This window comes from Onychostoma macrolepis, chromosome 01 (genome assembly GCF_012432095.1).
Source record: "Onychostoma macrolepis isolate SWU-2019 chromosome 01, ASM1243209v1, whole genome shotgun sequence".
NCBI classification, from domain to species: domain Eukaryota; kingdom Metazoa; phylum Chordata; class Actinopteri; order Cypriniformes; family Cyprinidae; genus Onychostoma; species Onychostoma macrolepis.
Window position 1 is genome coordinate 26,704,827 of NC_081155.1, and position 13,978 is coordinate 26,718,804.

Sequence of the window (13,978 nt, forward strand, 5' to 3'; positions counted from 1 at the left end):
AAAATACAAAAACATATATAAACACATTTTTGTATATGTTGTTTTAATAAAGTTGCATTTATAAATTAAACATTGTTATATAGGGATGCTACATATAATATATAAAACATCATTATATAGATATTATTATATGTACATAATATAAATTTTACTATCGGGAGTTTCAGTATGTTATTTATATAAATATGGCCTTATAGGTAACATATGGCAATATCACCCTTGATATAGCAATATATGTCATATATTACGTTTACATATCTGTATTTTCCAGTTTCCATTCTGTTTTGTAAAATAATGATTGTTAACAGTGAACCTGATCATTGAGCATTCAAAAAAGAGAAATGTATTTGTTAGTGGCTATAATTAAACTCTTCATCCTACGACGTGAGTGTGAAGATGGCTTGTCATGGATGGTTAGCTGATTTCATCTGACATGATTGTGTCGCAGTGTGGTGTCAAGACGCCAGACACGTGAACCTCACCTCTTGGGGCGTCCAAGGCAGAATTGATCAAGTGATAAAAACATTATCTGTCTAAAGTAGTTTTTGTGGCCTTAAAAACTCGTCTGACGCTCAATATGTTCAGAGTTCAAATACAATATTCAAAATGTATGTGTGGTTAATTATAACAGCATAAAAAAAAAATCAAAGTGACAGATACTAGAAAGTAGCATTGAAATATGGAAAACATGAAGTCTCTCTTTGTCCCCCTACAGGCTGCTTCGAGTGTTGCATCAAGTGTCTGGGCGGCGTCCCTTACGCATCTTTGGTGGCCACCATCTTGTGCTTTTCGGGTGTTGCTCTGTTCTGCGGCTGTGGGCATGTGGCACTTACGGGCACTGTGACCATGGTGGAAAACCACTTCTCTCGCGTCACCTCTGATCATGCAACTCTCACTGATGTGTAAGTGTGTTCAAACAACCATTAAAATGCTCCAAATTCCATAAATAATAACTTCCCAATGATAGCTGTTCATTTATTTAGATTACTACTGTGAGTTGCTCAAGGTGTGATGATTATTAGAGGTATATTTAAAGAGATGAAAGCTAATTTTGAGTTTATCATTTTCTACCTGTTTGCATTCATGGCTATGACATGTTCAAGGATGACTATGTGCTGAGTAATGACCTCTAGAATGCCAGCAATTAACTGGCAGTACTTTCTGTTCCATCATGTCATCTGGAGATTTACTGGGAACAAATGACCCATTGCCTTTAATTTCCTGTGTACATCTTTACTGTCAGTGGCCCTGTCTCGTATACACAGGACCACTGATAAAATCTGCCAAGAGCACATCTGCATCCCCCACATAAATGTCAAATCAATCACTGCCACAATTGTTTACTGAGCAGGAGCTCTGGAAAATGTGATCTTAAATAAGCTACGACTATATACTTTGGTATCATTTAATCTAAACTGATATCTTTTCAAGCATGTTAATTTGAAAGTGCCAGTAGAATAAGAAAATCTCTGTTTTGTTGAGGGATTTATGTCCACCCTAGATCTCTTACATTAACAGATTCACCATAGTTAAATGTTTCCTTTGTTATACAGGGTTCAGATTTTGCAGTACATCATCTATGGAATCGCCTGTTTCTTCTTCCTGTATGGCATCATCCTGTTGGCTGAGGGCTTCTACACCACCAGCGCTGTCAAAGAGATGCACAGCGAGTTCAAGACCACTGTGTGTGGACGCTGCATCAGTGCCATGGTGAGGCCAGTGCGCACATACAAGCATGGACATACAAATAAAACCCAGTCTCACTGTAAAAAAACATTCCTCTACCTTTGTTTCTGCAAAACTCAAAAAATGTACCGACATGTACATTTCAATTCAAGTTATCAAGTCGGACTGCCTCCAGCTAGAGGCAGTAAAACACCAAAAACTTTTATTCCTTTTCACACAAAGAATGGTTGTAGGGGCTGGTTATTGATTAATAAAGATTTATTTTCACACAGTTCATTGCACAATATGTTATTATGACCTCAGAGACTTTTACCATAATTAACTAACACATTTTGATGTTTGCATCACACAACCAGCTCCATATGTTTGCATATGTTTTGACAGCGTAAACTTGCTCAGAATCTCACCCGGTACAGCATTGTACTTGTGATGTGTAGAGCTCAAATACGAATCCTCCTCAAAGACCTGTAGAAGTAAGCTAAAATAGCATTATTGTTTCAGCAAATGCATTTTTATCTCACATTTGCTTTTGTTAACATAAATATGTTATGTTTACAGCAAGGTTTAGTGTAGGTTGTACATTATTTTCTAATGCAATAGAACATTGACCCTTTAGGGCCACTCGCTTTCCAAACTGTTGTGATACTTAGAACAACTTATGTAATGAAACTTGTAATTAGCATTATGCAGATATATAGCCACAGACACGTTTGAAAAAAACACTTACACATAATTATATAAACGTGCACGCTCATAAATGCATTTCCCCCCATCCATAAACATTAATGCTAGATTTAGCATATTCACACGCACATACGCCCACTGTACATACGCCAACCCTTTAGGATGGATTTGGCACGATCAGTGCTATATACCCCAGTTGCTTTAATCACTGCAGATGTCCAGTAGCATCCATCCTCAAAGCCTTTAGGCCATGTATGCATGTGTCATGCATTAGTCTGGAAAACATGTGTGTATGTTCACATGAACGAGTGTGATAATCAAGTAGTAACACATCCAAGGTGATCCGGTGGTAAATAGGTCATGATTCTGGGTCACATTCATACAGTATGCACTGCAGGATTTAAAAACTATGAGATTATTCTCGTCATCATAATATTAGAAACGTGGAGATTGAAAGGATATGTGAGCATGAGAGGCTAACAACCTTCTCTCTCTTTTTATTTTTGAAGTTTGTGTTCCTCACCTACATTTTGGGCTTGGGATGGCTGGGTATCTTTGGCTTCTCTGCGGTGCCCGTTTTCCTGTTTTATAACATGTGGACCACATGTGGAGCCATGAAGTCCCCTATTGCCAATCTCACCTCTGTGGACAACATCTGTGTCGATGTGCGGCAGTATGGTAAAAACCTTGATTGTCCTCAACTCGTGAACCAGTGAATAATACTTAGTTGTATTTAGTTGCAAAATTAACATCACTTTACAATCTAAGGAGTGAGTTATTCTAATGGAATGCAGCTGTTGAGATAAATCTGTCAGTGCTAACTAGTGTACACTTCCTTTAAAAAAAAAAAAATACAATCAGATGTTTCCTTCTCTAGCATTTACTGAAACCCCTAGCAGTGGGAAAATGAATATATATATATATGTGTATATGTACGTGTGTGATTTTAATTTATTTAATTTATAATATATTTAATATTAATATATTTAATATATATTTAATAATCTATAATTATTCAAATGTATTGCTTTATTAGTCCTTATAACCTTTTAGATTAATGTATGTGATGCATATAATCATTTTCAGGAATCATCCCATGGAACGCTACTCCTGGTAAAGCCTGTGGCTCCACGCTAAGCGACATCTGCAATACTAGTGAGGTAAAGATACCTAATTTTTCCCTGAAGATCACCACATTTGCATTGACAGGAAGATCTTTTCTTTTCATATTTACATGTTTACCTGACATGTAATAATAGTTGGAGTTTTTTTTTTAATGGAACAGTTTATCGAAACTTTAGACAAAATCTAAAAAGAAAGAGCTTGCATATGTGTTTATGTTGAGCTTTTATGGCTCATATGGTATGATAAACTGAGAATATTGGGAGGGGGGCCCAAGCTAAGCAAAAATATGCAATACTTTTATATGGCTTAAAATAAGAAATTCTGATAGCTTGTAATGTAAATCAATGAGATCTTTATAACAGTATAGCAGACTACTTACATTAAATTATATAAATAACAGATGTCACTCAGTAAATAAAATTCAGTAATATGTCTTAAGCCCGATTCGGACGGTAATTGTTTCTTATATGGACGTCTGTAAAAATACATTTACATATCACCTCAGTGATAAAACGAATGGATTCGGACGGCGATTTATTCACAGTGAAGGAGTGAGTTCTTGATCCTACAAACCCGGGAACGCACTGCTCACGTGGCCAGTCACATGAATTTTATTTACAAATTTTATTGTGTAAAATGTATTTAAAAATACTTATTATTATGTAAAATGTATTCTTATTATTCCAAGCATATTTTATAATATATAAACCTTTTTATTATTTGATTATTTAAATCTCCTGTTTAAAAATAGGAAAATAGACGTGCTATAGTTATATATAATTATACGCGATATATATCTGTTTACAATACATGTTTTAAAATTGTATTGCATACTTGCTGCTGCCATAATAAAGACCCATTTCGAATGTTTACGTGCTTTACTTCTCTTTTTGTTCCTAGTCGCTGTGGTTGTGTCACGTGTCTGCCTGTCTGAGTTCCCGTCTGTCCTTATTTGGTTTAGTTCCGTTCCTTGTTAATTAATTATCTGTCATTGTCCCCACCTGAGTTGAATTACGTTGTTTGCTCTTTTGTTCCCTTTCCTTTAAAAGTCCTCAGTTCTCCCTTTGTGTTTGTCCGTTCTTATAAGTTAATAAATGGGAAAAAGTGCGTTGAAGCCGTTTCGTTCTCCTGCCTTTCATTTATATTCATTTTATTTTATGCCACAACCACAACCCGTAACAGGTTGAGCAGTCATGAAGTATTTTTCTTTTAAATACTTTCCAGCATTTCAGAAATAAATATGTATGCAAATTACACTGAAGTACAACAGTTACTGTACGGTGTTCGGGAGTGCTCAAAAAGGGTTTAAACACTACATTTTGAATCGACTACTTCTCGTAAACTCAGAGATGTGGATTTTGATGGGTATTAAATTACCACACGACCTTGGTGTTTGTCAAAAAACAGTAGGTAATTCGGCTGGGGATTTTTACGTCATCCTGGATTCGGACGGCAATAAAATCACCAACTATCCCCTGTAAATGGTGAAAATCACTTACATCCCCCTGAGAAACAATTATCCAAGTAATTCTTAGGTTTACCTTATAAAAATCAGTAAAGATTTCACAGCAAAAAAAAACAATCCTTTGTTTTTTAGTCCTTTGTGTATCAAATATGATACAGTAGGCTTTGTAGGGTTAAAGACAGACTTTTTTGTACCTTTTTAAGGAATGTTGGCTTGTATTTATCTTGAGAAGATTTGTTGATCCTTTAAAAATATACTTTTAAAGGAAAGGTTTAATAGGTACATTTTATTTTGAATGGGGAATATTACATTTTTGTGAGGCGAGCTCTGTAGTCTGTAGTTTAATGGATTTCCTAAACTCTTTTTATTACAGTTCTATCTGTCCTACCATCTTTATATTGTTGCCTGTGCTGGAGCTGGAGCCACTGTGATTGCACTGGTAAGAGTTCATGATGTTCATTTGTCCACTTGTTCATTTTATACTTGTTTTCTTAACTTTCATATCAATAATAATTTTCTTTGATGTTAAAAACTATGTAAAATTGCTTAGGAAAGAATTGCTCTGTGAAAAGAAATATAGTGCTATATTTTTTACAGAATCTTTATAGGCACAGATTGAACAACCGTACTTTCAGTTTTCGAGGGATGTGGTCCAACTTCTATTGTAAAGTTGCTATTGTGCATCTAAAACTGTTTGGTCTCACCCACTGGTTTGTCTCTTTTCCATTCAGCTCATCTATGTGATGGCCACAACGTATAACTTTGCAGTGTTGAAGTTTAAGAGCTACGACCACAGTCACACCACTAAGTTTTGAGCTTTTTGTATAACTGCAAAGTCTGTGAAAGTTACTCTCAGAGACAGAGACAGAAAGATAGGGAGAGGGAGGATCTGAGTGAGTAAAAGAGATCAGGAAAAAGGCAAAGGAGAGAAATAAATTGAGAACTGTTAGTTCATAGCATGGGCCTTAATGTATAGACAGTGCATATTAGGTAGTGCATATTAATGATAATGTCTAATGTTCAATTAATTTGAATCTTTGTGTCTCTATACTAATTTGACAAGGTGTGATCTCTTTGCAAAACAAGGACAATACATCATACTCACTTAATGTTTTACATATATTTTTACAGAGATACCAATTCATATAAAGTATAGCACCTATAACCAATCCAGAATAATGTAGCTTATTAACAGTTTAAAAGAAAATGACTTTAGTAGTGAGAATTGAACTCTCTGTTAGTCCAACAACACCTAATGGCCAGGATTAAAACTAGAAAATAGTACTATTTGGTAATGATGTCTCTCCATTGGATCATATCCACCCTGAGGCACCCGTAGTCCTCCAGAACCCATCCAGATAGAAAAGGCAAGTGAAGCACAGCAGATGAGAAAGGCATAGTTACTGCTGTTATGAAAGGTATTAAGAATGTTGTGTTTATGCTCATAAACTTTTATTCTGTGCTACATGTTCCTGTGAAGGGTGTGACTGTACTTTTTAACTCCTTATGAGATGTTTTGCAGTCATGGAATTGACTCTAAAAATGCCATTTTCTTTCAGAGCCTCCTGCATAGTTTAATATTATGTTTAATATTGAATTCAGACAGCATATAGTTTTTGCCTTTTGTATTATTCTCAAAGCAGTATAGTTCCTGTTTTCAGAAATAATCAGAAATAAACAATTATTGTGGAGAAGTTCATTTCTCTTTATTTAATCGTTTTAGGGGGTTTTGTGTTTGTTTGTTTGTTTGTTTGTTTTACATTTCTTTAGATATCAGTCGTTCATCATCTTTTATTTACTAACTGCTAACTCATGAAATAACCAGATTTCATGTGATGCCTGATACACTGAAAAATGTCATTTATATATTTTTGTAATCGGAAATAATAGTTTCTGGTTTAAACCTGTTTTGTTCAGTTTGTCTAAAGTCAAGTCACCTTTATTTATATAGTGCTTTTAACAATACAGATTGTGTCAAAGCAGCTTTACGGTATTAAATAGGAAAATAGTGTGTGATAATAGTAAACACTTTCAGTTTTCAGTTAAAGTCAGTTCATCGTCGATTCAGTGATGTCATTGTCCAGCTCAGTTCAGTTCAGATAGTATCTGTGCAATCAAGTTGATGATATTGCTGGAATCATTAAATACAAAAATAAAACCAAATAACACTTGCATAGGACAAAAATGAAAAAGAAACAATTTTGTTTAAACAGTATTTTTTGCTGGACACAATAGTTATGAGATACTATATTTTTTAAATGTATATGTAGTTCTCTTTTTTATTTCAGTTTTTGTTTTAGCTATTTTATTACATAAAGACAAACTATACACTGTAAAAAATAAATAAAAAAAAGTTGAGCGAACTTAAAAAAATAAAATTTACCAGTTTTTTTGAGTTTTCTCAACTTATTTTTGTGGGAGATTCTCAAATTTTTGTTGTATAAACTTGTTGGCTCAACTTCTTTTTTTTTTTTTACAGTGTATAAAAGTGCGAAATATTACCTTATGGCAACTAGCTGAAGTAAAATATACATCAGATATTTTATGATTTTACTTTTAGTTTACTATAATAACCCTGTGCATGTGACACATACTGACTAGCTTAATTTTTTTTAGTAAATAATAGAAAATGTAATGCATATTAAAAACCACACACAATTATAAAAGTATATTATATTATACCTACATCGCGTAATATTTTGGCTTATCTCTAAAGATATACAGTAACAGATATATAATATTAATATATAAATAAATATATATTTCCTTATATATGTCCATTTTTTTCAGTGTATTCCGATCAACTAATATTGATTTCTGTGTGGTGCAGCTATAATAACTGACTGAGATTTATTTACTTAAGTGATTCTTAGAGCAACTAATTAATACTGTCTTAACTCGTATAGCTGGCTTTGGCTAACTAACCCACTCATGACTAATCCTGCCCTCCACCTGTTTCTTCCTCTGTCTTTCTCCCTTTCTGTCACTCTTTCTCTTTTGTCTGTCTCCTCTCCTTCTCTCCCGTCCACAGATCCACTACCTGATGATCCTGGCAGCAAACTGGGCCTATCTCAAGGGACTGTGTCAGCAGACTCATGCCTACCAGGACATCAAAACCAGAGATGATCAAGAGCTGCAGGATGTGCAGTCACGCTCCAAGGAGGGTCTAAACTCCTACTCATAAACAGTTCTCCCAACTCTTACGTACCCAACCTCTATCTAACCTGCTCTAGACTACACCACACCAAAACACACACACACACACACACACACACACTCACACACACACACCTGCCGCCCTCAGATGAAACACTATACGCAAACTAACACTGCTAAGCGCTGCGCTATCCTGACTATACATCATAACAGTGGTATAAGTTGGTTATAATCATGATGAAACATGTCAGGCAAGATATTGAACATCTGTAACAAATGATGAGTGGAATCATGCAGTTAATGGTGATATGATGTGTTTTGCTCATCTCCTTCATGGTGCAAACGACCACTGGTATAAAAGTGTATGTATTCAAGTATCATACTGTCATTTCGCAAGTATTTTTGAATTGCTAGAAATTGTACGTACAGTGTAGAGTCATGGTTATAACTGGGTTATGTTTGGTTTTATGATGCATTGTCTTGGTGAAGCGCTGCTTACATGATAGACTGTCTGCACTAACTCCTCACAGACATTTTGCAGGAACTTCCTTTGTTTTGGTGTTTTATACATATATAAATATATATATATAAATGTGTGAAAGTGAATGAATGTTGTTGTTTTTTTAATCATGGGTGCCAGGTTGTGTATTGAAAATGTCTGTTTATGTAGAATCTTTCTCTGGTCTCTATGGCTATCTTAGATTTCTGAATTCACCTTTTTCCAACTCTCTTTCTTACTTTATTTTTTGCAAGGGGTGGGGAACAATACCGGTTATTGACAAATTGCACTAATCTTGTAATAGAAAGCAGGTATATTAACACACACACACACACACACACACACACACACACACACACAAATCTCTTAAAAGGACGTTTCCTCAAAGCTGTCAATCTTGAGTATCATTATCAAGCACTCAACCTTCAAAATGATATTCTGAAAACTGCATCTTACTGAAATAAATGTGACAGGCTAAAAAAAAGTAGACGTTTGTTTAATAATAATAATAATAATAAATGAACTAATGCTAAATTATTTACTAATAATGTCTAATGGAAACTGCCCTCATCAGCTATACAGGTTACATACTTTCCTTCAGTTTTATTGATAAATCTAGGTATTTTTCAGTCTTCTAGAATTTGTTCTTATGGCAAGATTGATGTTTACCATGAGTTTAATGAGATGATTGTGACTCCTCTGTGTGAGTTATTGCTATGTGGATGTGAAACTCTGAAAATGGTTTGAATTTACAGTCAAATAATACAGCCTTGTTTTTGCAGTGTATCTTTTTCCTAATTGGTCTCTCTCTCTTTCTATTACTACTTTTACAATATGACTCTCTTTTTATTGATCTGTCTTTTAACTAAAATAATTTTTCTCTGTAATGTCTCTGTAAATACAAGCATGTTAGTATTGTCCACATATACAACTGTTTAATACCAATTATATGCCGTTTCTTGCTGTATGTTAAAGATTCTGTTAACGGGAGCTTAAAGGGATGTGTAAGATGTTGATCTATTTACCCTGTTTTTGAAAAAGAAGATGTGTGCCTGGATGTTCTATTGTTCCCTGATTATTGCATGAAGGAGAGATATTTCATTTCGTTTTGCAGTACTATAAGTGATGTGTAGTCCATTCTAATGAACTACAATTGGCAGTGTCCCACCTCTCCCCGAAAAACAACCACTGTATGTTATTGGAAATTGTAGTCTTAGATGTTTCATAGTCGATTTTATTTGAAGTCAGATGTTTTATGAATCCTGTATAGTGATTTTTGTAACCTTCTCTAGTAAAATATTTTCTATGATCTATATGAACTCTTTTGTGTTCATTATTATTTAAAAAAGCACATGTGCAAGAGATTCATATCTTGGCCAAACTGACTTATAACTTAACTGCATTGCAAGGTAACATCGTTTCTACTTTAAATCCTGCTGAGCTCGTGCATTCTAAATGTGCATTTTTGCTGTACTTGCGCCACCTGGTGTAGGAATGAGAACATGGTGCCCCCACTTTGTTTTATGCTTAAAGACATTGGCTGTAAAAGAATAGTTCACTCAAAAATTAACATTTGCTAATGTACTCACCCTCAGTTCATCCAAGATGTAGATGAGTTTGTTTCTTCATGAAATTTAGCATCACTTGCTCGCCAGTGGATCCTCTGCAGTGAATGGGTGCCGTCAGAATGAAACTCCAAAAAACTGATAAAAGCATCACAATAATCCAAAGGTAATCTGCACAACTCCAGTCCATCAATTAACATCTTGTGAAGTGAAAGAAACAAAACCATCATTAAGATGTTTTTAACTTTAAGGTAAATTCAGACAAGGAAACTTTTTCACTGGAGAAAGCAATATTATGGATAGATAGAGCATTGGTTCTCAACCACGTTCATTTAGCCCCCTGACACTGCACATTTTAACATCTTTATCTGGCATACCCATTTCAGGTCTTGGAGTCTCTACTAATAAGCTGATGAACTTAATCAGGTTTGTTTGTGAGCAAGTGCTGTAATGCTAAATTTCTCCAAATCTGTCCCATGAAGAAACAAACTCATCTGCATAATTTCAGCAAATTTTCATTTTTGGGTGAAAGATTCCTTTATCTTTTCAATGCACCAAAATAATAATAAGAATTGTGGTTAGTATAACAGCAAATAAAAACATAATGAAGAGTATAATCAATTATCAAATACTTTTAATTCAGCATTATTTCAATTAAATATTTATGAATACACACAAATATAGCAAACTTGGATTAGCATGCAGGATTATTATGAGAATCATTTGTGACACAGAAACTATGTAAAATAAAATTCACCGTTGAATGTCTTAGAATGCTATCATTTCAGTACTCTGCTTTTATATTCTAGCATATTCAAAAAATAAATTGTTAGCTCTGATAAATTAAGAGTATCAATGAGGGACCCAAAGCCCGTTGAAATGAGAGTGGTAATTAATACAAAATATATTTACAAATATGCTACAAAATCGCACTTCATGACTCAAAGACATTCCAAGATGTCTTATCACACAAGATTGTTAAATAAGACAAACAAACAAACCTGTGCTAAAGGCACTTAAAGTAACACAACTTGTACACTCAGAAAATGAGACAAAACACATTTGAATATGTTCTAGTGTTCATGAGTGTAACAGCCGATGTTTATTTCTCAACTGTAAACAGCATTAGAACTAGTGTGAGTGCTGAAGCTAAAGGATCTCAATGATCCCTGTTTGGTTTACCAACAATCATAAAATAGGCAACCTAAAGAACACAGGAATAGGAATGTGATCCAAAGAGATTATTTTAAAGTTTATACAAGGCATGTAATTCTGAGAGACTCTTCAATTATGTTCATTGTTCAGAGCAAGACAAGAGTTTGAGATGTTTTAACTCTGCAATAACAAAAATTAGGAAATTAGGAGGTTTTTCTGGCATGGAGTATGCATTTTTTTGCTAACACATAAGGAGTGTTTCAACAGCATGAGCCGTTCGCCCGTGGTTTTCTGCGCAGGTCAACAGTGTCTGTGGGCAGCAGGTGTTCTGCGCGATCTTCAGATGACAGCACACGTCTAACTGCTTCCTCAAACGCAGATGAGACATTAGTGGCATCCTTTGCGCTTGTTTCAAAGTATGGATATCCACCATTCTCTTGACACCACCTTTGAGCTTCCTCTATTGACACCTGACGCTCTGCCACATCTAGTTTGTTCCCTAGAACAACAAACGGAAATTTCTCTGGGTCCCTGACATCTGCGTAGTATGCAAACTCTTTCTTCCAGTTGTTGAGGTTCAAGAAACTTTGATTATCATCCACACTAAACGTAAGCAGACAGCAGTCGGAGCCACGATAAAAGGGTGTTCGGAGACTTCTGAACCTCTCCTGGCCAGCTGTGTCCCAAATCTGTAGAGTGACTGTGTGACCATCCACCTCCAGCTCTTTGTTTAAGAACTCTACACCGATTGTGTGGAATAGATGTGAATCAAACTTGTTGGAGACATACCGGTTCATGAGGGAGGACTTTCCCACACCACCATCCCCCAGGAGAATCACCTTTAACAAAGACGACTTGGTGGTCATGATCAAGAACTTTCATAGGTTACCTCACCCAAAGACCTGAAATGAAAATCAGAATGATCAAGTTTTGAAAAGCACGTCTTCTCACTTTGAAGTGAACTAAATATAGGCCTACACTGAAAAGTGTTAAGTAGGATTTTTGTGGGAGGTGATTTTCAGAGTAACCTACTAGCCTAAATACCTTTTAATGCCAGTGTGACATAAAGTCAGCTAGCTCAATGGAATCTTTACAATAAAGTTCTGGCCCCAGACATTGTTCCTCACAGAAATAGTAGGCTAATATTTCTGTTTAGAAATGTCCCATGACAGGAGTCCATTCATTGGAAGCGCTGATCATGTGAGACACATCTTCACGGATTGTCCTGTCCTCATAACTTAGTAGGCTATATGAAAATAATAAAACTCACAATGTAAGGAATCAATGTAATCAAAGTTGGACTTATTACATCAACTTTTTTTTCAATACAGAATAACATGAGACTGACAACGAACGAGTCTGAACATGTTGAATAACTGTAGGAGATTTACGGTGTAAAGCTAGACGAAATGTAAGGCTGGGCTGCTATTTTATAGCAAACATTTAACAACCAGACAGCGCTGTTCATGCCTATACAGCAGAAACATCTTGGAATACGACGTCTGTTGAAGTCAAGCCCATTTTTACTCGGATGCGAAGTTAATCAATGGCAAGCGGAACAACTGTTACAATGCGACTGTTTTCTCGTCATTAAACAAATCGTAAAAAGTAATGTAATGTTGTGGCAAGACATCGCTTCGGTGTAGGAGAAAAAGAAAGTGGCGGCATTCCATTCAATCGCATGATCAGACCGGCAGATCTGAGACGCTCTTAACAGCGCCATCATTGCTTTAAAGGTCTGGCAATTTCTACACATTGTATTATGTACATTTAAAACATTTGTTGCGCGAGGAACATACCGTTAGTGTAAGAATAATACATTACCGTTAAGAATTCAGCAATGAGTGTCGAAGTGCTGTGCTAGCAGCGCCATTCCGTAAAGTACAACCAGCATCTCCAGTGTGTGGAGCGGCTCCAAGACATGGCGCCCTGGGCTGGCCAAACAAGCTACTGAAGCTCATATGACCCAGAACTCATTTATAAGACATGCAACACGAAATCAGTTAATAAAACAACACTGAAATGAATGATGTTAGATTCATAACTGAGGTCAACTTGATACAGAAAACCATGGCTGAAAGGTTCATTGTAAATTAAATATATTCTCTTTTAAGTGTCTTTCCCCTTAATATTTGGTTGGCATATTAATTATTAACCGTCTCTGATTGACGACAGCGTTATCAGCGAGTCACTAACCAAATGTTGTCCCTGCTAGTTGAACAAATTCTCTCATGTACACACACACACACAATATTATATCAATATGTCATTACATCATGAAGCTTAGATCTGGTTAGAACTTGTGCAAGAGGAATGTAATCTTAAAGATTACACTAATGTTTGCCTCATCATGGAATATCTCAAACATGGAATGTTGCAATGAACAGTTATACAGATACCACAATAATATAACAGTTTAAGTGATTTTTGTATAACTTTAATGAAAGCACTAAATCTACCATAAGGTTCGAGATGAGGTTAAGCGTAGCCTAATTAGACTATTCTAAACATATCAAGAGTTAATTCTGACTAATAACAACATGGCCTGTTAATATATTTTCCCATGGAACTTTCCACATTAAAGACGTGTATTTTTTATTACAATTGTGTTCATGCTCAACATTCTTGAGTGAGATATCTGAG

The 13,978-nt window shown here is 35.3% G+C and overlaps 2 protein-coding genes across 5 annotated transcripts in view; one reads left to right on the top strand and one right to left on the bottom strand.

Moving 5' to 3' along the window:
- The window catches only part of gpm6ba (glycoprotein M6Ba), a 46,447-nt gene extending 36,519 nt beyond the window's left edge, over positions 1–9,928 (top strand). For 2 of the 3 annotated variants that reach the window (XM_058774363.1, XM_058774287.1), the window contains exons 2-7: positions 716–902; positions 1,554–1,710; positions 2,880–3,048; positions 3,457–3,530; positions 5,334–5,399; positions 7,992–9,928. In XM_058774363.1, coding sequence (XP_058630346.1) covers positions 716–902; positions 1,554–1,710; positions 2,880–3,048; positions 3,457–3,530; positions 5,334–5,399; positions 7,992–8,144 — 806 coding nt within the window. In that variant the 3' untranslated portion in view covers positions 8,145–9,928. The other variant, XM_058774415.1, reaches the window with a different exon arrangement.
- Positions 9,929–10,796: 868 nt separating this feature from the next.
- LOC131540250 (ras-related protein Rab-9A-like) lies at positions 10,797–13,428 on the bottom strand. 2 transcript variants are annotated; one of them, XM_058774970.1, is made up of 2 exons: positions 13,135–13,428; positions 10,797–12,237 (listed from the first exon to the last, which is right to left on the bottom strand). In XM_058774970.1, the coding sequence occupies exon 2, from the start codon at positions 12,199–12,201 to the stop codon at positions 11,596–11,598; it is 606 nt and encodes a 201-aa protein (XP_058630953.1). In that variant the 5' UTR covers positions 12,202–12,237; positions 13,135–13,428; the 3' UTR covers positions 10,797–11,595. The 2 variants fall into 2 exon arrangements, with proteins under 2 accessions (XP_058630953.1, XP_058630874.1); XM_058774891.1 differs by having other exon boundaries at positions 13,160–13,424.
- Positions 13,429–13,978: the final 550 nt, after the last annotated feature.